General features: G+C 42.9%; 2 protein-coding genes across 2 annotated transcripts; both read left to right on the plus strand.

The window, feature by feature from the left end:
• The first annotated feature begins 2,186 nt into the window (after positions 1-2,186).
• LOC122050656 lies at positions 2,187-7,065 on the plus strand. Its single transcript, XM_042611548.1, has 5 exons — positions 2,187-2,254; positions 2,951-3,003; positions 3,156-4,065; positions 5,986-6,073; positions 7,021-7,065. Exons 3-5 carry the CDS (start codon positions 3,161-3,163, stop codon positions 7,063-7,065), a joined length of 1,038 nt encoding a protein of 345 aa, XP_042467482.1. The 5' UTR covers positions 2,187-2,254; positions 2,951-3,003; positions 3,156-3,160.
• Positions 7,066-7,226: 161 nt separating this feature from the next.
• LOC122050657 lies at positions 7,227-9,223 on the plus strand. Its single transcript, XM_042611549.1, has 7 exons — positions 7,227-7,579; positions 7,650-7,776; positions 7,846-8,130; positions 8,207-8,308; positions 8,393-8,873; positions 8,971-8,979; positions 9,088-9,223. The coding sequence occupies exons 1-7, from the start codon at positions 7,227-7,229 to the stop codon at positions 9,204-9,206; spliced, it is 1,476 nt and encodes a 491-aa protein (XP_042467483.1). The 3' UTR covers positions 9,207-9,223.
• The last annotated feature ends 16,054 nt before the right edge of the window (positions 9,224-25,277 follow it).

Below are 25,277 nucleotides of genomic sequence, written 5' to 3' on the forward strand. Positions count from 1 at the left end.
TCGGAGGTCTGTAGGTCGGTCAACCGTGATTTTAAGAATAGGAAGGGTTTCCAACGAATCTAAAATTCGTTGGAGATTTCCAACAAAATGGCAGATTCGTTGGAAACGTTTCCAACGAATCTGCCAATTCGTTGGAAATTTCCAACGAATCGCAGATTCGTTGGAAAGTATGCTATGATTTAAAAACCCATTTGACCGACCTAGAGACCTCGGAATCGGATGAAACAAGTTCCTATGTGCTCTTCTTGGTCTCCTGATTCTATAGATGACCTCAAATATTTTTTTTGAATTAAGATAAATTTTTTACATCAAGGTCAATTGGATGAATTCGAATTTGATCATGAGTGTGTTAGTGTTTTAAATCAAAATGGAGTTTAGTTGAACTTGGTGGATTTAAAAAATGATGTTCGAGTGCTCAGAACGAGAGGAAATCAGTTTGTTAGGGAGCATAAGGTTCTCGTGATTATATCCATGAATTAAAAATAATTACGGAGCTAATTTATTTTGATTTGTGAATTTTTAAACTTAAATTTAATTTTTCAAACACATTGGGAGTTGAAAAAATAAAAGAAAAAATATATAAAGTAAAAAAAATATTTGAGGGCACATATGAAGTCAGGATAAATAGAGGAGCACACAGGAACTGGTTTCATCCAATTCGGAGGTCCTAGGTCGGTCAACCGTGATTTTAAGAATAGGAAGGGTTTCCAACGAATCTGAAATTCGTTGGAGATTTCCAACAAAATGGCAAATTCGTTGGAAATGTTTCCAACGAATCTGCCAATTCGTTGGGAATTTCCAACGAATCGCAGATTCGTTGGAAAGTATGCTATGATTTAAAAACCATTTGACCGACCTAGAGACCTCGGAATCGGATGAAACAAGTTCCTATGTGCTCCTCTTGGTCTCCTGATTCTATAGATGACCTCAAATATTTTTTTTGAATTAAGATAAATTTTTACATCAAGGTCAATTGGATGAATTCGAATTTGATCATGAATGTGTTAGTGTTTTAAATCAAAATGGAGTTTAGTTGAACTTGGTGGATTTAAAAAATGATGTTCGAGTGCTCAGAACGAGAGGAAATCAGTTTGTTAGGGAGCGTAAGGTTCTCGTGATTATATCCATGAATTAAAAATAATTACGGAGCTAATTTATTTTGATTTGTGAATTTTTAAACTTAAATTTAATTTTTCAAACACATTGGGGGTTGAAAAAATAAAAGGAAAAATATATAAAGTAAAAAAAATATTTGAGGGCACATATGAAGTCAGGATAAATAGAGGAGCACATAAGAACCGGTTTCATCCAATTCGGAGGTCTCTAGGTCGGTCAACCGTGATTTTAAGAATAGGAAGGGTTTCCAACGAATCTGAAATTCGTTGGAGATTTCCAACAAAATGGCAGATTCGTTGGAAACGTTTCCAACGAATCTGCCAATTCGTTGGAAATTTCCAACGAATCGCATATTCGTTGGAAAGTATGCTATGATTTAAAAACCCATTTGACCGACCTAGAGACCTCGGAATCGGATGAAACAAGTTCCTATGTGCTCCTCTTGGTCTCCTGATTCTATAGATGACCTCAAATATTTTTTTTGAATTAAGAAAAATTTTTTACATCAAGGTCAATTGGATGAATTCGAATTTGATCATGAATGTGTTAGTGTTTTAAATCAAAATGGAGTTTAGTTGAACTTGGTGGATTTAAAAAATGATGTTCGAGTGCTCAGAACGAGAGAAAATCAGTTTGTTGGGGAGCGTAAGGTTCTCGTGATTATATCCATGAATTAAAAATAATTACGGAGCTAATTTATTTTGATTTGTGAATTTTTAAACTTAAATTTAATTTTTCCAACACATTGGGGGTTGAAAAAATAAAAGAAAAAATATATAAAGTGAAAAAAATATTTGAGGGCACATATGAAGTCAGGATAAATAGAGAAGCACACAGGAACCGGTTTCATCCAATTCGGAGGTCTCTAGGTCGGTCAACCATGATTTTAAGAATAGGAAGGGTTTCCAACGAATCTGAAATTCGTTGGAGATTTCCAACAAAATGGCAGATTCGTTGGAAATCTCCAACGAATTGTGGATTCGTTGCGAATATCCAACAAATAATATTTTTGATGGAAATTTGTTGGAAGATCCCTAATTACATATCCTTACCCGGCCCGATTTCTTCTCCTCACATCTTCTCTTGACCTAATTTTCCTTACGGCGGCTGCGGCAATTTTTTCACCTTCTCTGGACTGGTAAGCCACTCTCGTTCTAGCCCTTCTTTTTTTCCCGTTCTCCCGGCGTCTCCTTTTTTCCCGATCTCACGGCGTCGCCTGGCGGCTCACGGCGTCGCGTGGCCGGTCGCTGTCGCGCCTTGCCAATCGCGCCATCATCTGGCCGCGAGCGGCCGCGCCCGGCCGCGACCGGCCGCGACTGGTGCCTGGTCGCGTGTGGCCGTGAGTGGCTGCGAACAGCGGCGAATGGCAGCTCACGGCGGTCCCTGGTAGCTCAAGGTGCTGTCTAGCCCCTTGCGCTGGCGCCTGGCCTTAGCGCCGCTGCCTGGCCGCTCTCGCAGCTTCCTGGTTGCTCTCAACGGCGCTGAGGTTGGCCACTAGCAGCATCCCTATCCACTGTCGGCATAGGATGGCTGATGGTGGCCTCACTTAGCTGTTGTTTGGCGTTGGTGATCCCGCTGGCGGCGTAGGCTGGCCACTGGTGACTGATGCTGTCCGCCAGCTGCTGATAGCATTGGGTGACCTCTGTTTGTAAACCGACAGATCATTGTTTGATGTCAACTAGTTGTTCTCAATCTTGATTGGTCGTGGGCTGTCTGTGCGTTACAGTGGCACAGCTGTCCGGGGGTCAATGCCTTGCCGTTGGGGCCAAGAATATATTTGATAATTTCTAGACTTTTTTATTTTATTGTAAATTTAATATTATTGTTTTTGCAGGTTTGGATTTGACGTGGCTGGGAGAGACTTTCGGTTTTATTTACCTTTGTTAGGTATATTTTTTTACACCTGATATTTTAATAATGATTGCATGCTTTTATTTTCCTATATTATATTTTATTTGTAGTTGTATGTGAGCTAAGTAATATTGACCATTAGTATTTGTGTTCTAGGAGTTTTTATTACTATATTTTATTTGAAACAGGCAACATGCAGAATGAAAGAAGTTGGATGTATAATAAAAATTTACCTGACCGTGGGGGTTTAACTGATGAGTTTATTACTGGGTTGAGACAGTTTTTAAATTTTGCATCTAGTAATGTTGAGTTTATGGATGGTAATCAGATACGATGTCCATGCAGAAAGTGTCATAATGGAAAATTTTTACCATCTAATAAAGTTTCAGAGCATCTTTGTAGATTTGGTTTTACTCCGAATTACTATAATTGGACATGTCATGGTGAACCATTCATATCTGATGAGGATTGTTATGGACACAACATACAAGTCTCTAGGGATCAAAGTTATTATAATCAATTAAATCCATATCAAAGAATGATATTTGATGCAGCGGCTCCGAATTTAATTCCTGAACCACATGGTGCCAGTTCTAGCTGCCCTCCAACAGTTGAGCAAATGTTTACAACATATGCATCACCATTAGAAGAGGTACAAGTGCCAGGTGTTGATGAAATTGTGAATAATGAAACATATCTTAAATTTCAGGAAGTGTTAAGTGCTGCAGATGAACCTTTATGGACTGGTTGTGACAAGCATACTAAATTATCATTCACTGCAAGACTGTTGAATATCAAGGCAGAGTCTAATTTGTCGGAAGATAATTTCAATAAGGTTGTTCAAGCTATTGAAGAGGCATTGCCCCAAGATAATATACTGCCTAATGATTTTTACAGTATGAAAAAACTTACGAAAGAATTAGGTCTTCCGGTGGAAAGAATTGACGTTTGCAGAGACGGTTGTATGCTATATTGGGGAGATGATGCAGATGCAAATGTTTGTAGATTCTGTAATCAAGATAGGTACAAGATCTCTAGAAGGAGTCAACAACGACGTAAATCATACAGTCAGTTATTTTATTTGCCATTAACTCCTAGGTTACAAAGACTTTATACATCAAAGACCACTGCTCAACACATGACTTGGCATGCAAATCATCGAACAGAGGAGGGATTAATGTGTCATCCATCAGATGCAGAGGCATGGAAAAATTTTGATAGAACATATCCTGAATTTGCGAAGGAGACTCGAAACATTCGGTTAGGTCTTTGTGCTGATGGTTTTGCTCCATTTAGTAAATCAGGAAGACAGTATTCTTGTTGGCCAGTTATATTAACTCCATATAATCTTCCACCTGGGATGTGCATGAAAACACCGTATATGTTTTTAACATTAGTTGTGCCTGGCCCGCAAAATCCAAAGAAGTTAATAGATTTTATATGCAACCACTGATTGCAGAGCTAAAACAACTATGGGATGAAGGGTTTCCTACATATGACGTCCATACTAATCAGATGTTTGTTATGAAGGCTGCTCTTCTTTGGACCATTAATGACTTTCCAGCTTATGGAATGCTATCTGGTTGGAGTACTGCGGGAATCTTAGGTTGCCCAATATGTATGGAGAGATCAAAGTCGATCAGATTGAAATATGGAAGAAAGCCGAGTTATTTTGATTGTCATAGGCAATTTTTACCATTAAATCATAATTTCAGAAGGAATAAAGATGAGTTCACTAGGAATAGAATTGAAAGAACACCTCCGCCATTAAGATTGACAGGTCAAGATATTTGGTATAGAGTGTGTCACTTTCCATCTGTTATTGAAGAACCACATGGTACAACATATGAATATGGAAGCACTCATAAATGGACTAAGCGGAGTATATTTTGGGATTTACCTTATTGGTATAGTAATTTAATTCATCATAATCTGGATGTCATGCATATTGAGAAAAATATTTTTGATAATCTCATAAATACAGTGATGGATATTACCGGAAAAACAAAAGATAATTTGAATGCAAGAAAAGATATGCGACTAATTTGTAAACGACCCACTCTTGATGTGGATGAAAGTAGTAGGGGACCAAAGCCAAAGACAATTTATACATTGAATAAAGAACAGAGACGTGTTGTTTGTGAATGGTTGAAATCATTGAGATTTCCTGATGAGTATGTCTCTAATCTTGGGAGATGCGTCGATATGAAGGAATTCAAATTGATTGGTTTGAAAAGTCACGATTGTCATATATTTATGGAAAGACTTATTCCAATTGCTTTTAAGGAACTCTTACCAAATTTTGTATGGGGTACAATTACGGAGTTAAGCATTTTCCTTCATGATATTTCCTCAACAGTTTTGAGATATTCACAGATGGAGAAGTTAGAAAGAGACATTCCAATTATTTTGTGTAATTTAGAAAGAATCTTTCCACCTTCATTTTTTGATTCAATGGAACATCTTTTGGTTCACTTGCCATACGAGGCCAAAGTTGGAGGACCAGTTCATTTTCGATGGATGTATCCATTTGAAAGGTATATTTTGTTTTATCTTATATACTTCGTTATTAATGCATTGTAAATTTATAACTTTTTTATATATATTCCTCTAATACAAATTGTTATATTTCAATCAGATTTTTATATCATTTGAAGAAAAAAGTAAAAAATAAGGCACATGTTGAAGCCTCTATTGTTAATGCATACATTGTGGAGGAAGTAACAACTTTTGCATTGTATTATTTTGAGCCTCACATTCAGACCAAAAGACGAAGACCTGGAAGAAATGATGAAGGTCCTATTGATCCCAATACGAACATATTCTCAATTTTTAATTATCTTGGTCGACCGAGTGGACAATGTAAGCAAAGATATTTAACTGATCAAGAATGGCGAGCAGCCCAGACATATGTTTTACTTAATTGTCCAGAAGTATCACCATATTTCGAGTTAGTATATCTTTCCTATTTTTTTTTATCGTAACTTTTTGTTATTATAATTAAATTTTTTATGATAGGATTTTTCAAAACTTGTATTCTGATATGCCAACACTAGAGTTTGATCGTTTCTGCGATCAAGAATTTGCACCTTGGTTCAAATCATATGTAAGTAATTTTTACCTTGTATTCTAATTTACCGTATTGGTATAGTATATTTTAACTGAATAACATATTCATTTGAGTTTAGATTTATGATAATCAAGCTCATCTCGAACATCAAATGTTATTTCATCTATCTTGGGGTCCAAAAGCAATGGTACACACTTGGCCAGCATATTTCATAAATGGATATAATTTTCATACTCAAGAATATGGAAAAGGGAAGACTACAATGAATAGTGGGGTATGTGTTCAGTCATCCAATGATGGAGGTGTAAGCACTGATTTTTATGGTCTACTGGATGAAATTATAGAGATAGAATACCCTGGTCCAGAAATGCGAGTTATCTTATTTATGTGTCGCTGGTTTGATCCTATCAGAGGGATGAAGGTGCATCCATGTTATAATTTGGTTGAAATAAATCATAAAAGATTATATAAGAGATATGAACCTTTTGTTTTGGCACAACAAGCGATTCAAGTGTTTTATGCTTCATACCCTAGCTTGAAACGTGATAAAATGGATTGGTGGGCTGTTTGTAAAACTAAAGCACGGAAAAAAATAGAGGAACATTGGGAAGACATTGCATATCAACAAGAGGAGGTTGTAAATACATTTCAGACCGAGGAATATATTATTCCAACATTACGAGATCCCAGCGGAGTAGTGATAAATGTGGATGCCAGTGAATTTCATGAGGTTGATGATAATGATGAAGATGATGATGATGATGAGGAGGAGGAGGAGGAGGAGGAGGAAGAGGAAGAGGACGAGGACGAGGACGAGGACGAGGAGGACGACGACAACTTTGATTTTTAACATGTACGATAAGTTTTTTTATATTTAATTTTAATTTGTAAATTTATAAAATTCATAGTTTAATTAATTGTCTACATAATATCTCATTGTTAAATTTATATATGTTATATTTGTGCTGTTTTTTGTTCTATAGGTCATTAGAGGTGAGACATTATCACTGCAGATTCTCGCTCTCTGACTTTTATATTATGGATATTGTAAGTTTTTCATATTTCTTCAGCAAGCATTAAGTTTTTTATTTCTTTTATTCTAATTTTGATTTTTGGTTGACAGTTTTGACGGGCACGCCATAGACGACACCATTCAAGCATTGGCCAGATTGATTCACCATATGATAGGATGGTACCTACGCCCTCCCCTCAGGCAGGACCTTCTCGTGGGCAGTCGCCAGCAGAACCTTCTCATGGCCAGTCGCCGGCAGGACCCTCACGTCGACTGTCCCCGGCAGGACCTTCACGTGGCCAGTCACCGGCAGGACCTTCATGTGGCCAGTCACCGGCAGGACCTTCACATGGCCAGTCACCGGCAGGACCTTCACATGGCCAGTCACCGGCAGGACCTTCATGTGGCCAGTCACCGGCAGGACCTTCACATGGCCATTCACCTTCCCCACTTGAGTCGCCGATACCTGCCAGACACTCAACCGTTGATATTGCCGACGCTCGACTGCATATAGTCCCTCTTGGAGACTCGTAAGTATTAAAATTATTATATTTTAACTATCTTAATTATTTAACGTTGTTTATTGTAATTTTATGATAGATTTGAAAATTCAGTAACTGTTGTTCGTGAGATTAATCAAATTGTGAATAACTTTTGGAAAGGAGACTCAATGTCATACTCAAGCACTCCAGCACCCACAAAAGAACTCTGGTGGTGCGAGTTTAAGGTATAGTTAATTTATTTTATATATAAAACAATTACGTTCATGTATAATCTATTGTTTTTTTCATTTCAGCGATTATTTAGTTGGGACCCTTATTTTGAGATGGAAGTTAAAAGAATTTTCAAAAAGAAATGTGGTGATCACATTCGGCATGTATTAAACCATGCCAAAAGTACTGGAAAAAAGCCTCCCTTTATCACGACGGACAATTGGGTTAGGATCTGCAATTTTTGGCAAACTGATGAGTGCAAAGAAAGGAGTTTGCGGAATAAAATAAATCAAGCTTATAATTCTGGAGACTCACGTGCAATATATGCAGGAGGATCTATAAATATCGAGGAGCATTCACGTAGATTGGTAAATTTTCAACTCTACAATTAGATTTTTAATATATTTGTTGTTATTATATTATTTCTAATCGTATTATTTTTAGTCTAGGGATTTGGGAAAAGAGCTCGATTTTATAGACACTTTCGTCCGCACTTTTCAAAAAAAAGACAAGACTTGGAGTGGAGATAGAGCTAGAATAATTAAGGTTTGATTTAATCTTTAATCATAATTTTAACTTAGATTTTATTACTTATCTATTTGCTCTAATTAAGGTTTTAATTTTTCATAGGAGAGATATGATGAGCTATCATTATCTCAAAGAAGTTCAGGTGATGGTGATAATATTGAGGGATCTGAGCCGTCTGTTAGTAATAATTTAGATTTATGGTTAGAGGCCAGTGGGGGAGTCAAAGGGGGAAGGATAATAGGTATGGGTTCTATGAGTAGAATCCATAATGTTCCTCGAAGATCTTTATCTTCTTCTACCCGACCCGCAGTAACGACACAGATTCATAGCTTAACTGAAGAGGTTGACAATTTGAAAGACATAATATCTCAAAGGGATCAGCAAATTTTAGAAATTCAAAAACAAAATTCACAAAGAGATCTAGATATGGTTGAAATGCGTAAACAGCAAGCCTTTCTTTACAACAATTTCAACAATTTAGATCGGGTTCAAGCTATATTCCTCCTGGTATTGGTGATGATGCTAATGACGATGATGATGTCGATGATGATGCCGCCGATGATGTTGATGATGATGCATGAGTGTTTGTAATTAGAATTTTTGACTTCTTTTATTTTATCGCTTTTATAAATTCTTAATTTTTGTATTTTGATTAGTATTCTTATTTTTGTTTCAAACAGGGTTGGTAGGTGAAGATGATGGTGGTATTGATGTAAAAATATGCAAGTCTTTACCTATTTACTTTTGTGTTGGCTTATAAGATTTTCTTTTTCTTTGTTTATCTTTTGATGTGGTAGAAGAAGGATTTGGACTGAGAAGGATCTCCATAAGATTATCTTCAACTCTATCTTTTTCATGTTCTTGTATGATATTGGAATTTGGATACTATGACATGTTTGTTATAACTTTATTGTAGTGTTTGGTTTAGGGTGTTAGTTGTAGTTGTATATTGTTGTAGTTTGTATTGTTGGATGATGATGTGTTGTATTGTTAGTTTTATGCTCTTAGTTTAGGTTGTATATGGAACAATATGTTTTAATGGTGCATGTGTTTGGGTTTATATTATTGATGTTTGAATTTATTTTGTTGTACACTAATATGTTTGTTGATTTATGATTTATATTTGTGTTATTGTGTTTAGTGGTGAATATGTTGAATCTGTTAATGTGTTTATAGTGCTGGATATGTTGAATCTGTTTAGTGTGTTATATATGTTGAATCTGTTTGAAAAAAATTGTAATAGGAAAAAATATTGAAATTATATAGGGCTGGATATTTTTTTTTATTTTTGGGACAAATTTTGCAACGAATTTAGATTCGTTGGAAATATCGTATTTTATCAGAATACTGCAACGAAAAATATAAATTCGTTGGAAATTTCCAACGAATCCATATTTTCGTTGGAAATTTCCAACGAAATATAAATTCGTTGGAAATTTCCAACGAATTATAAATTCGTTGGAAGTTTCCAACGAATTATAAATTCGTTGGAAGTTTCCAATGAATTATAAATTCGTTGGAAGTTTCCAACGAATTCTAAATTCGTTGGAAGTTTTCAACGACTATGATTTTTGTTGTAAATTTCCAACGAAAATATGGATTCGTTGGAAGTTTCCAACGAATTTAGAATTCGTTGGAAACTTCCAACGACAATATGGATTCGTTGGAAATTTCCAACGAATTTATATTTTGTTGGTGATTTCCAACGAATATGAATTTCGTTGGAAATTTCCAACGAAAATATGGATTCGTTGGAAATTTCCAACGAATATAAATTTCGTTGGATATTTCCAACGAAAATATGGATTCGTTGGAAATTTCCAACGAAATTGTATTATCGTTGGCAATTGCCAACGAATGTACATTTTCGTTGGTAATATTACATTTTGAAACTTTTCCAACAAATAATTATTCGTCGCAAATCTGTTTGCAACGAATACGTTTTTTAGTTGCTAATTTGCAACAAATTTAGGGTTCGTTGGAGATTTTTTCTGCTGACATTTCCAACGAATATTTATTTTCGTTGCAGTTTTCCAACGAATTTTGCAACGAATTTTAATTTTGTCGCAAAGTTTCTAACGAATTTTGCAACGAATATGATTTTCGTTGCAAAATTTCCAACGAAATCTTAATTTTTCGTCGCAAAGTTTTGGGACGGCAGATTTCCAACGAATTTTTTTTGTTGCATTTTTCGTCCCAAATCCAATTTCCAACGAATTTTTTTCTAAAATTTGTTGCAAATTTTGTCCCTAAGTGACAGTTTTTTTGTAGTGGATGGAATTCTGACTTTCTCTCTACTGATCTCATTTCTTATTTTGTCTATCCTCATATAGCCACACATCCACCTTAACATCCTCATCTCTGCAACTCTCATCTTTTGCTCATGTGTTCTAGTTATAGTCCAACATTCAGCTTCATATAACATAACAGTTTTAACTGCAGTTTTGTAGAACTTTTCTTTAAGTTTTAAAAATACTTTATGATCACATAAAACATTCGACGCTCTCATCCATTTCAACCATCCTTCTTGTATTCTATGTAAGACATCTCTCTTAATCCTTCTATCATTTTACAAAAATGATCCTAAATATTTAAACTCTCGGTTCCAAGCAGCTTGTTATCTTCTATCTTAACAATTATTTTATTACGTCTAATATTACTAAACTTAAATTTCATATTGATGACTCCTTTTTCTACTCGCTTAGGCTCCTCTTTCTTAACAAGTCTTCTTCTCTCGTATCGCCTTATGGATATGAGAAAGTAACATAGATTAAAGTTGGGTTGGCTCCTCCAAGCGGCCCCTCTAATGTTCAAGTAAGTAATTGATGGAGGGAGAGAGAGTAAAAGAAGAAAAAGAACTTAAAGAAGAAAGAGTTGCCTCCGCTAGTTAGAAACTAAAGGACATTGATCCTGTCTGAACATTGAATCAACGGACGCTGGGCACGTGGCGCTCTCCGAACTGTTGACACGGATCTCCAACCGGTCGTACGGACTTCCGGTGAACCTGCAAGGAAGTCGGGCCGGGAAGGGGTTCCCGGCGACGACCCTCCGACGCTCAAGTCAGGCAAGTGGACAACAAAGAAGTGACTCTCAATATCAGAGAATGCGTACCTCCGGTGAAGAATGAGGACCCTTATATAGAGCCCGGAAGAGGCTCATGCACACGTACCGAGGCAAATACGTGTCTTCTCACTATACCTTAGTATGAGCTTGTCAGAAGAGCTTACTTGACATCATACTGCTACAGTCCGAGCATATCTCTGATGGGACAGCGGAACCCTTTGTCGTAAGATCCTGCGTATGGCCTGGTCGTTGATCATATCCGCTGTCAGAAGTTGTTCCCTTGTCCTTTTGTCTCTTCTTACCCCATGCCGGACGTCCGTCCGGTCAGCAGTCCCCTCACGTCCGGCCGGTCGTATGTGCTGGTCCGCTCGGGAGATTCCCGGTCGTGTGCTCTGCAGACTGTTCACAGTAATGCTACTTTAGGCCTTCGGCCGAGTGGGCTCCCCGATCGGCCCGGCGACCCTGTTCCCCATGAGCGTCGGAGACCCGACTCCCCGTCGGGTTGTTTTTGATTCCACTGTGACCCCGTTCGGCCGACCGGTCTCCCATTTTCAGGTCGGCCATTTGACTCTTTGACTTCACGTGGCGTTGACTTCTCTTAGAGGGGGGTCCCTGTTCTTACCGCTGGATCACTTGCCTCCCCTTCAAGTCTAGTCGAAGGAGGTAATTAGTCCGACTGACTGGACGATTGTTCCGCCGAGCGGCTCATCCAAGAAACCATACTCCGCTCGGCCGATGTGGTGCTAACTACGGCCTCAGTCAACGCCACCATCCCTCGGATCTCCTCAGAATTCGCGCTAATCTCCATCATTAAGGCCAAGCACGCGTTCTGTGCCTCGATAAAGCGCTTATTAAATGCTCTCCCGTGGTGGAATGCCACATGGTATTGCTGTCGTCATCGTACGGCGGCGGCGTCGCAGGCGACGAGACCGAGGCGATTTGAAATGGACGACCCAATGCGTGCTTTGGTTCTTGTGACCTGTATCCAACGGTGGAGGCCGCTCGGGCTCATCCCTATAAAGCCTTCACTTTCTCCGCCTTCGCCGCATTTCTGCTCTCGCGTGCCCAGAAGCTTCGGCGTTTTCAGTGCTCCGGCGACTCCGATTCTCCCTTTCCGGTGATCCCGCGTTCTTCGTCGATCCTCCTTCTTTTCTATAAGGTTTTCCTTCTTTCTCTCTTTGTTTCTTGTGTTTTCTCTGCATTTCTTTCCCGAGTTTCGATCCTCGGGGCATCGTTTCGTTTGCTGTCTTCTTTCTCCTATCCTCTACCTTTCTTCGCCTTTTTTGATTTCGTCCGCTCGGACAATGGCTAGCTCTTCCCAGCCACAAGACCAAGCCCTCGGCCCATGGTATACCACCATGGAGTCGCGCTTCGATCGGTGCGACGCCAACATTCCGATAGATAGTTTTGACATTCCTTCTGACCTCGAAATTATCTTATCCACTCCCTCCTCTCGGCCACACAAACCTCCGCGCGGAGCCTTTTTTGTTTTCCACGACCAGTTCACTGCCGGTCTGCGACTTCCAATTCATCCCTTTATCATTGACGTCTGTAATTTTTTAGACGTTCCGCTCGGAAGCCTAGTTCCCAACACTTTCCGCCTTCTATGCGGTGTTGTTGTCCTATTCAAAATCCATAACATTCCCCTCCGATCGGAGGTTTTCTACTATTTCTACTACCCTAAACAATCTGAGTCGGGCACTTACATGTTCCAGGCTCGACCCGGTTTAGTTTTCTTCAATAAACTACCTTCTTCCAATAAGCATTGGAAAGAATTCTACTTTTATATTCGCCTTCCCGAGCGGGCCACCTTCCAAACTCAATGGCAGGTCGGACATCCTCTCTCCCCAGAACTCAAAAGGTTCAAGACCCGACCGGACTATCTTCATGCCGCCAACATGTTGGTCGGTCTGAGGTTTGACATCAACAAGTTCCTGCCTGAAGGGGTGATGTATATATTCGGTCTGAGTCCGATCAGGACCCCCCTTCCGAGCGGCTTCGGTAAGAATTTTACTTTGTGAATTCATTTTAATTGCTAACTGATTTTCTCTTTTTTCCTTTGCAGCGAACATTGTTATGGAGTCGGTGATGGCTGGAATTTTGAAGAGGAAGGCGGCGGCGCTCGAAGCCGCGGCGGCCAAAGAGATGGAAGCGCTCGGCATCCAGCCGGTCGGCTCTAATGAGGGGGAGAGCGGGACAAATGCTGGGGAGTCGGCCGCTCAGGCTTCTCTCCTAGAGCCAGCGGCTGGCGCAACTGCAAGTCGAGAGCCTTCCGCTCGGAAGGAGGGCTCGGCGCAAGAGGAAGAGCGCCCCCTCCGACAAAAAAGACGCCGGGCGGAAACGCCACTTCGCTCGGCTACTTCTGCGATCCATCCATCCGAGCGGGTCACCTCCGCTTCTTGAGGCAAAGTTCTAGAGATCGAGGCGATTTCGTCCGATCGGACTCCCTCCCAACTTGACGCTTCTGCGGACCCTCTTGAGGCCGTTCCAGTCAGCGTCCTTCCGCCCTCTCCCCGCCAAGTCCATCGTTCTACAATTTTGTCCCAGTTTTCTGCGCCGGCTTCCGCTCCTTCTCCGGCTTCCGCCCAGACGACCCCCGGTCGACGCCGCACCGTCCGAGTCTCACTTCACCTCCCGATCGAAGAATTGATGCCCGAGGTCGATCGACCAACCGTGCCCGAGCACATGACCACAATGAAGGGGCCCTTAGCCGAAATGTGGGCCGACGCTCGGGCGCGTGTGGCGATGATTTCACTCAGCAACTTGGCCAATAGCCACATGCAACAGGCCACCGGGGTAAGTGCATTTTCTCAAGTCCTTTACACATTCTTTCCGATCGGCTACTAACAATTTTTCTTTTGTCAGAGATGGGTGGAGGAGATTGCTGTCTCCAATTGGCTTGCCATGGTGGACGAGGAGCTCAAAAGGCTACGGAGTTCGGGCGGCGCTCCTTCCCAAGGCCCTTCATATGCCGAGCTTCAGAAGGAGCTCAAAAAGACCCAAGATTTGTTGGAGGCCGAACGGAAGAAGACGGCCGACCAGGCTCACAATCTGGCCGAACTTGATCGCGTGAATAAATCACTGGATCACAAGATAAGCCTGGCAACCGAGCGGAAGAACACGCCTATCTCCGATTTGGAGAAGAAGAATGTAGAGGCTCGGGGGCTGGAGCAAAAATTTAAAGAGCTGATGGAGCAGCTCGATGGGGAGAAGGCAGGCCGCTCGGCCGATGCAATTAAGCATAAGGACGAACTGAAAACTCTGCAGGAGTCCCTCGCCGCCTCCCAAGCGGCCTTCAAAGAATATCTAGAGGCTGATCCTGGCCGAGTCGCAGCCTTGAGGCTAAACTACATCCGTTCGGCCGAATTTTCAGAGAAAGTCTGCGAACGGATGTACACTGCCTTTGACCTTGCTATGACCGCCACCACAACATATTTGAAGTCCAAGGGTCTTCTTCCCGACTCTGCTCTCATCCCGGTCGCAGATCAAGTGGCGCTCCTTGACAACATCCCGAAGGATCTTTACGATTATCTAGAATAGAAGTTTATATGAAATTCGACCGCTCGGCTAAAAACGATCACTTTTTTGTAATTCAGGCGCTCGACCTTAAGGTTTTAAATGCTATCCTTTCGCTTGCTTTTTCATTTATTAATCAGTATGTGTGCTAGCCGCTCGGATTACCAACTACCGGTCGTATTCCCTTAATTCTCCTTGTCATTCGCCTTTCCTCCCACCTTTCTCGTGTTCGAAAGGGATTTTTACGAAGTCTTTTGGATAGCTAGTCCACTCGGCTGAATATATCCTGTTTTGCAAACGGGATTTCCGCCGGACATTTACGAAGTGCTTTTGGTTAGTTGACCGATCGGCCAAATTGACTTACAAAGTCCCTCTTTATGTCTTCTTCCGGCCGGAGGGTTTATAGTCGCCGGCTCGACTCTTGATTTTTAACGTTGGAACTCGACGGTCTTCCGCTCGGAGGGTTTATAGTTGCTGGCTCGACTCTCGATTTTTAACGTCGGAGCTCGACAGTCTTTCGCTCGGAGGGTTTATAGTCACCGGCTCGACTCTCGATTTTTAACGTCGGAGCTCGACGGTCTTCCGCTCGGAGGGTTTATAGTCGCCGGCTCGACTCTCGATTTTTAACGTTGGAGCTCGACGGTCTTCCGCTCGGAGGGTTTATAGTCGCCGGCTCGACTCTCAATTTTTAACGTCGGAGCTTGACGGTCTTCCGCTCGGAGGGTTTATAGTCGCCGGCTCGACTCTCGATTTTTAACGTCGGAGCTTGACGGTCTTCCGCTTGGAGGGTTTATAGTCGCCGGCTCGACTCTCGATTTTTAACGTCGGAGCTCGATGGCCTCTAAGGCTAATTTTAATACTTCCGTTCGGCGAAGATATTTGCTATCTTATCATTTTGCTTCCTGCATTACAAGGACATGGACGATCAAAACATATATAAAATTACATTTAGCGCACCTCTCACCCAGCTCGGTACGGCTGGAGATGATTCGCGCTCCATGGTCGATCCAGCCGCTGTCTGCCTTCATCCTCCAAATAATAAACACCCGACCGGAGCTTTTCGATAACTTTGAAGGGGCCCGCCCAAGGAGCCTCCAGCTTGCCAACGTCTCCGACCGGCTTTACTTTCTTCCAAACAAGGTCGCCAACCTGGAATGCTCTGGGGATTACACGTCGGTTGTAGTTTTGCTTCATCCGTTGCCGGTACACCATCAGCCGGACGGACGCCTTGGCTCACTGTTCGTCGACTAAATCCAGCTCCATGTTCCTCCGCTCGGCGTTATCATCATCATAATTCTGGATCTGGACGGACTCGACGTCGACTTCGACCAGAATAACCGCTTCGCCGCCATACACCAAATGGAAAGGCGTGATGCCTGTTCCTTCCTTTGGGATCGTGTGGATGACCCATAAGACGCCTGGCAGCTCGTCCACCCAGCTTCCTCCCATGTGGTCCAGTCGGGCTCGAAGAATTCTAAGGATTTCTCTGTTGGTTACTTCCGCTTGGTCGTTGCTTTGTGGATACGGCACGGAAGTGAAGTGTTGTTTAATGCCATAACTTTTGCACCAGTCTTCGAGCTGTTTCCCTGCAAACTCCCGTCCGTTATCAGATACGAGCCGACGAGGAATGCTGAAACGACAAATTATATGCTGCCAGATAAACTTCTTGACCATCTGCTCGGTGATCTTGGCTAGTGGCTCGGCCTCCACCCATTTGGAAAAATAGTCGACAGTCACCAGTAGAAACTTCCGCTGACCGATCGCCATAGGAAATGTACCCACAATATCCATTCCCCACTGGTCGAACGGACAGGATACGGTAACTGCTTTCATTTCCTCCACCGGTCGGTGGGAGAAGTTGTGATACTTCTGGCAGGAAAGGCACATCACGAAGGTCCGAGTGGCGTCTGCTTGCAAGGTTGGCCAGAAGTATCCGGCCAACAGGATCTTCTTAGCCAACGATCGTCCGTCTGGATGCCCTCCGCACGATCCTTGATGCACTTCTTGGAGGATGTTGCCGCGTCTTCCGAGCTCACACATTTCAAAAGCGGACGGGAGAAAGCCTTCTTGTAGAGTTGGTCTCCAATGAGCGTGAACCGACCGGCTCTCCTCCTTAATTGCTGGGCTGCTTCTCGATCGGATGGTGTTGCCCCCGACAGAAGAAATTCTATGATGGCTGTCCTCCAATCGCTCGGAAACTCGAGGCCCTCCATCCAGTCAACGTGTGCCACCAAAGATACTTGTTCAATTGGCTGCTGGATGACGACCGGCGTTATTGAACTTGCTAGTTTGGCTAACTCATCTGCCGCCTGATTTTCCGCTCGGGGTATCTTCTGGATAATGACTTCTCTGAAGTTGGCCTTGAGCTTTTCGAAGGCTTCAGCGTAGAGTTTGAGCCTAGCGTTGTTAATCTCAAAAGTGCCAGAGAGCTGCTGAGCGGCCAACTGAGAATCTGAATACAGCGTCACCCGACCGACCCCCACATGCCGGGCGGCCTGTAAGACGACTATAAGGGCCTCATACTCCGCTTCGTTGTTTGTAACTCTGTAATCCAGCCGGACGGATAAATGCATCCTTCCTTCTTGGGGGGAGAGTAATAGCACGCCAATCCCACTCCCGAGCCGAGTGGATGATTCGTCCACAAATATTTTCCACATAGCTTCGGGCTCAGACCTTTATACTTCGGTGATAAAATCTGCCAAGGACTGCGCCTTTATTGCCGAGCGGGGTTGATACTGAATATCAAATTCGCTCAACTTCGTTGTCCATTTGATGAGCCGTCCGGATGCTTTTGCGTTCAACAGCACTCTTCCCAAAGGGCTATTCGTCTGGACGATGATAGTATATGCCAAGAAATAGGGGCGAAGTCTCCGAGCGGCGAGGCCAAGGCAAAAGCTAGTTTCTCGAGCCCAATGTAGCGAGATTCAGCGTCTTTTAAAATATGGCTTAAGAAATACATGGGTTCTTCTCCGCTCGCCCTTACTAATACCGAGCCTACTGCTTGCTCGGTCGAAGATAAGTAAATACAGAGCGGCTCATCCACAACTGGCTTGGCTAGCACAGGCAGAGAGTTCAGATATGCCTTCAGTTCTTCGAACGCCCGATTGTATTCTTCATCCCAATGAAACTTGGTAGCCTTGCGCAAGATTTTGAAAAACGGGAGACTCCGATCGGTCGTCTTCGAGATGAATCTGGACAATGCTGTTATCCGACCGGTCAAGCGCTGTACTTCCCTCAGATTTCTTGGGGGCGGCATATCTTGTAATGCTTTCACCTTGCTGGGATTTGCCTCGATGCCCCGCTCGGTCACTATGTAACCCAAGAAACGCCCGCCTTTTGCTCCGAACAGACACTTCTGAGGGTTCAGCTTAACTCCATTCTTCCTCAGCGTTCGGAAAGTCTCCTCCATGTCTTTAAAGTGATCGGCCGCTCGGACAGACTTGATGAGAATATCATCCACGTACACTTCCAAATTTCGTCCGATCTGCTCCTTGAACACTTTGTTCATCAAGCGTTGGTAAGTTGCTCTCGCGTTCTTCAGTCCGAATGACATCACATTGTAGCAGTACGTGCCATCGGCTGTAACGAAGCTAACCTTCTCTTGATCTTCTCAGGCGAGCGACACTTGATGGTAGCCCTGATAGGCGTCGAGCATGCATATCAACTCGCAGCCAGCTGTGGAGTCCACCAGTTGATCGATTCGGAGTAAAGGATAAAAATCCTTTGGGCATGCTTTGTTGAGATCTCGGAAATCGATGCAAACTCTCCACTTGTTGCCCGGCTTGGAGACTAGTACCACGTTCGGCAGCCAGCTCGGGAACTGAACTTCGCGTATGTGGCCGGCCTCTAGGAGCTTCTCAACCTCCGCTCGGATGATGACATTTTGTTCGGCGCTGAAGTCCCTCTTTCTTTGCTTCACCGGCCGAGCATCCAGTCGGACGTGGAGCTCGTGTTGCGCTATACTTGGCGAAATCCCGGGCAGCTCATGTGTTGACCAAACGAAGACATCACAATTTCTCTGGAGGCATTTGATTACTTCCTTATTCTGGCTTGCCTCCAGATCGGGCGCAATGAATGTGGTGGCCTCCGATCGGGTAGGATGAATCTGCACTTCCTCTTTTTCCTCATAAACCAAAGAGGGTGGTTTTTCGGTTATAGCGTTCACCTCGATCCGCGGCGTCTTCCGAGCAGAATTAGCTTCAGCTCGGACCATCTCGACGTAGCATCGCCGAGCCGCCAGCTGGTCTCCTCGTACTTCTCCCACTTTATCTTCCACCGGGAACTTGATTTTTTGGTGGAAGGTGGAGACGGCCGCTCGGAACTCGCTGAGCGCCGGTCGCCCCAAAATGACGTTGTATGCTGAAGGAGAGTCGACCACGACGAAGTTGGCAGTCCGCGTCCTTCTGAGCGGCTCTTCTCCCAGTGAGATAGCCAGTCGGACCTGTCCGACCGGCAGAACTTCATTGCCCGTAAACCCGTAGAGGGGGGTTGTCATGGACAGCAGCTCGGCTCGATCAATTTATAGTTGGTCGAAGGCCTTTTTGAATATGATGTTGACCGAGCTTCCTGTATCGATGAAAACGCGGTGAATAGTATAGTTAGCTATTACCGCTTTAATGAGGAGAGCGTCATTATGTGGCACTTCGACTCCCTCCAAGTCCCTGGGCCCGAAACTGATTTCGGGACCGTTCGCTCGCTCTTGGCTGCAGCCGACCGCATGGATCTGAAGCTGTCTGACGCTCGCCTTCCTTGCTCTGTTGGAGTCGCCTCCGGTCGGCCCCCCAACAATGATGTTGATTTAGCCTCGGGAAGTGTTACTTCTATTTTCTTCTTCCCGAGCGGATGACCTAGGCTGCTCCCTAGACCTCCGGGGATTGTCCTCACGCCTCGGAGTATGGTGCCGCTCGGGAGTCTGTCTTTGTCGCCTGTCGGATATCATCCGATCGGCTTCACGAGGGTGCTGTCGCCTGTCGGATGATGGCGATCGACGGTGGCCACCCCGGGGCACAGGGTGGGCAATCAGGGGAAGGCTCCGGCAATCTCTTGTATTATGAGTGTCTGTCCGGTGAAATGAGCAAAACATTGGGGTCCATACCTTCTTTTTAGGTTTGGGCCGCTCGGCAGATACTTCTTGAATGGCGTGGGATCTCGCATGTTGCTGGGGGTGAGCTGCTTCAGCTCATGGCCCTCTGGGTGGCTGATGAGCAGTGTGCGACTTCCGCTCGGCAGGGGGAGCCCGCTCGGTTGGAGTTTCCTTCCTTCGAGCCGCTTGGGCTTCCTCCATATTGATGTATTCATTGGCCGGTGTAGCATATGATCACAGTCTCGGGGCGGCTTCCGAATGAGCGAGCGGAAGAAGTCCCCGTCGATGAGGCCTTGCGTGAACGCATTCATCATCGTTTCTAAGCTGACCATCGGAATATCCATGGCCACCTGGTTGAATCGTCGTATATAAGCTCTGAGCGGCTCTCTAGGCTCTTGCTTGATGGCAAATAAGCTGACACTAGTCTTCTGGTAGCGCCGACTGCTTGCAAAATGGTGGAGGAAGGCCGTGCGGAACTCCTTGAAACTTGTGATGGATCCGTCTGGCAGCCTCCGAAACCACTGTTGCGCCGATCCCGAGAGGGTGGTAAGGAACACCTGACACTTTACTCCATCTGTGTATTGATGAAGGGTGACTGTGTTGTCAAACTTACCCAGGTGATCATCCGGGTCAGTGGTTCCATTGTATTCACCGATCGCCGGGGGCACATAGTGCTTTGGCAGAGGGTCCCGCAAGATGGCTTCCGAAAACTGACGGTTGATCCGCTCGGGGGAGGTGTCCGCTCGGGTAGCCTTGCCTTTTCTGTTGTCTCGTATTGGCACTTCGTATGATGAAGATCCTCGATCACGATTAACTGCTGCGGCTTCAGGGGCATGCGGAATAGGGCCCGATGAAATGGAACTGTGGCATGAGGTGCTTCCCCTCAGCCCCCTGATGCTGATGTTGCTTGCTGCTCAATCCGCTCGGCTTGCAACTTTTGTCTCTGTTCCACAAGCTTAGCTGCTCTTGTCTCGATCAAAGCGTCGAGCTCTTCTGTGGAGAGCATCACCGAGTGCGGTCGTCTAGCCTCGTCCATTGCTTCCGATCGGATGTAGGAGCGTTCCCACAGACGGTGCCAAATTGATCCTGTCCGAACGCTGAATCAACGGACGCTGGGCACGTGGCGCTCTCCGAACTGCTGACGCGGATCTCCAACCTGTCGTACGGACCTCCGGTGAACTTGCAAGGAAGTCGGGCCGGGAAGGGGTTCCCGGCGACGACCCTCCGACGCTCAAGTCAGGCAAGTGGACAACAAAGAAGTGACTCTCAATATCAGAGAATGCGTACCTCCGGTGAAGAATGAGGACCCTTATATAGAGCCCGGAAGAGGCTCATGCACACGCACCGAGGCAAATACGTGTCTTCTCACCATACCTCAGTATGGGCTTGTCAGAAGAGCTTACCTGACACCATACTGCTACAGTCCGAGCACATCTTTGATGGGACAGCGGAACCTTCTGTCGTAAGATCCTGCGTATGGGCTGGTCGTTGAGCATATCCGCTGTCAGAAGCTGTTCCCTTGTCCTTTTGTCTCTTCTTACCCCATGCCGGACGTCTGTCCGGTCGGCAGTCCCCTCACGTCCGACCGGTCGTATGTGCTGGTCCGCTCGGGAGATTCCCGGTCGTGTGCTCTGCTGACTGTTCACAGTAATGCTACTTTAGGCCTTCGGCCAAGTGGGCTCCCCGATCGACCCGGCGACCCTGTTCCCCATGAGCGTCGGAGACCCGACTCCCCGTCGGGTTGTTTTTGATTCCACTGTGACCCCGTTCGGCCGACCGGTCTCCCCTTTTCCGGTCGGCCATTTGACTCTTTAACTTCACGTGGCGTTGACTTCCCTTAGAGGGGGTCCCTGTTCTTACCGCCGGATCAACCATCATGCCTAGAAGCTATCATCTAGGGGGCTTATATAGTTGTTAGAAGAGAATCTCCATGTCACTTGCCTTCGCACCTTTTACTTTTTCCTGTTTAAGTCAGTGAAGACGTAGTTTCAAATGATTCATTACCGTGCTTCCAATTTTTTACTACCATTTAAAGTAAAGAAAGCTTTCAAGGAATCGCTTTTGACACCCATTGCTCATTCTCCATTCATTAATTGCCACGTATTATGAGGAAGGAATCAAGAAAACCTCCTAAGACATCCATTACTTGCTTTTGCAATCATCAATCGCCACGTAAGATGAGGAAAGGTTTAAAGGAATCGCCTCTGACACTTCTCCATTCAACCATCACCACATGTTGTTAAACAGAAGCTTTATGACAAAAGACACACTTAATAATATTGCTCTATGGACCCTAATGTTATTGCCCTATGGAACTTAATGATGTCGCTCTATAAAACTAAATATTATTGCTCGGCGGACCTCAATAACATTGTTTTGTGAAACTTTGGGAATATTTTCTCTGTGAACCTCCATGTAGTTGCTCTGTGGAACTAAGCACTATTACTTAGCGAGCCTCAATAAAATTGTTCTGCAAGACTTTGGTGATATTGTTCTACGAACCTCTATGCAGTTGTTTTATGAAAAATTAACATTATTGCTCGGTGGACCTGTGGTTGCTCTACGGAAACTTAACATTATTGCTCTGCAATATTTATTCAGCCCTTGAGGAGGAACTTAACTATATTGCTCGGGAGAACCTGCTATATCTCTTGGGGTAAACCCGTCTATCATCATATATTCCTCATTCAAGTCAGACTGAAGAGTAAGTCAAATGAAGTCTAATTAAGCGTGTGTTCAAAAATAATATTCTTTAGGAGAAAAAACATGCTTATCATTAGATGCCCTTCATTCAAGTCAAACTGAAGAGTAAAGTTGAATAAAGTATGATTAAGTACGAAAAGTATATTATCTCCTTGATTAACCATTGTTATTTTTATACCATTCCAAGTGCTCATTTATATTAACTGCTCGTAAGGTGTTTTGTGAAAAAATGTCTCTACTTACAATATAAATAATTAAAATCTTTCCATAATCGGGGAGATCCCTATATTGTCTAATTGAGGCATGAATATTAACATAGTTATGCTTTTATAAATCCAGAATAAATATGACTAGATTGATATGTTTTGCATAAGTTTTGTGGAATAAGTAACACACATATTTTTAAGAATGTAATGACACAATCAAAAAGGATCATTGAGATGTAAATATAACCCAAGTAGAATTTTAAGGTTATCTCTTCTAGCATATTACTTGGTAGTATAAGGTTTAACAATATAAACTTAAATATCTATTAAGATGCTCATAAGTAGTAAGATTAATGTTCAAAGATAATTTGAATATATTTAGCACATTGACTGTTATTAGTGGCTTGGAAGCACTAGTTACCTAGCACTTTGGTTATTATAATAATGCTTGGAAGCAATAAAATTAATGCTCGAGGGTAGTGAAAATATATTTGGCTCATTGGTCGTTATTAGTGGCTCGAAATTATTAGTTATCTGTCACTTAGGTCGTTATAATGATGCAGGGAGCACCAGATAATATCAATCAACCTCTAGGGTTTCAATGTTTGATAATATAACAAGATATGATCAAATTGACTAAGGGTTTTATCCAAACATGACTTGATGTTTGAAAGCTAATGAAGTCTAATTAGGTCAAAGTTGACCAGATGACTAGTAAAGAGAAGTCTAGTTTGGACCAGATAACTAGCAGAGTAAGTCCTAACTGAAGGTTAGGTAAAGGAAAATCCTATTGAGTAAAGATAGATCCTAGTGAGTGAAGGCAGGAGGGGAAAGTTCTAATGAGTAAAGCTAGTCCCTAATGAGTGAAGTTAGGTAATAAAGTCCTAATCAGTGAATACAAAAGGTAGAAGTCCTAGTGAGCGAAGTTAGGTATTGAAGATCCTAAGGAGCAAGCTTTAGGTGGCAAAGGATTGGATACAGTCCAAGCATGAAGCCTAATAAGTCTGGTAGACTTACAGGAATATAGCTTAGTCCTAAGGGATTGACTCTTATGTGGTAAACTTAGAGGATAAGGTTTGATTTAGATATGACTTCATCCAGATAAGAGTTTATTCAAATAAGGATCTGATCCAATTCTATAAAAGGAGATTAAGGCTTTACATTCAAAAAAACCTTTTCTATCTTTCTCTTCATCTCTATCCTCAGACAAACGTGCTACGAAGTTTTGTGACAAGGGAAACTCCAAGAAGGGTAAGCTGCGCTGAGGGCTTCCAAATAAGCGACAATAGTTTGTTTGTATTTTCTATTTATAAGTTGTGATTAATTGTATATCTTATTTGTGCTTGTACTTTGAACTATAAGATGGGTTTCTCCGCCTCCAAAAAAACTCTAGAAAGGAGACCACTATTGGACTGGAGCCTCCATGATTAAGTCTTAGACATACTTGTTAGAGTGTATACTAAAAGCCTAGCTTTTGGTATAAACATTTATCTAGAAATAAGAATCACATTGGTCAAATGTCTACATTTATGATAAATGTAGTTGTTCAATTAATTTATATTGTAGATAACATGGCGTGTGGTGTCACACACGGAGGATCATGTTATCAGTATCTTATAAATTATAAACAGTAGCTCACGACCATAATGGAAAGGAACAAACCATTGGAAGGTCGTAGTGTAATTAGGTATCAGTTTATCTTGACTGTATAATTACACTAATGCATTCAGAGTGTATTGAGTAGGACCATTTGAGATCGTTTCTTTTATACTGACTTTATAAAGAAACAAAGACCTCGGTTATTATGGAAGTGTGTGCTCTTAATCCTAATATAATAACAAGCACATATATTTGATATTTATTTCTTTAATTTATCAATGGGTGAGATTTAGTTCGATAAATCAATAAGCCCGATAAGTTGGAAAATGGTATCACTTATAGTGTGTGTTGTTGATTATAAAAGGAAACTGTGTCCTAGAGATACTAGGTTGATAATGTCCTCAAGAGGAGCTCATAAGGATTGTCATGTTAAACCCTGCAGGTGGACTTAGTCCGACATGATAATAAGGTTGAGTGATACTACTCTTGGACTAAGATATTAATTAAATGAGTTGTCAGTAACTCACTTAATTAGTGGGCATTCGATATCTTAAACACAGGGAGACTAACACACTCATAATAAGAAGGAGCCCAAAAAATGTAATTTGGGATTGGTGCGGTAGTTCAATAATAGTTCTCTAGTGGAATGAATTATTATTGATAAAATTAAAGTTGTGTGTTCGGGGCGAACACGGGATGCTTAATTTTATCGGGAGACCAAAACCAATTCCTCCTCTCGGTCCCTATCGTAGCCTCTTATTTATAGAGTACTATACTCACCTATACCCACCTTCATACCCATGAGAAAGGGGCCGGC

This window comes from Zingiber officinale, chromosome 3A (genome assembly GCF_018446385.1).
Source record: "Zingiber officinale cultivar Zhangliang chromosome 3A, Zo_v1.1, whole genome shotgun sequence".
In the NCBI taxonomy this organism is placed as follows: Eukaryota; Viridiplantae; Streptophyta; class Magnoliopsida; order Zingiberales; family Zingiberaceae; genus Zingiber; species Zingiber officinale.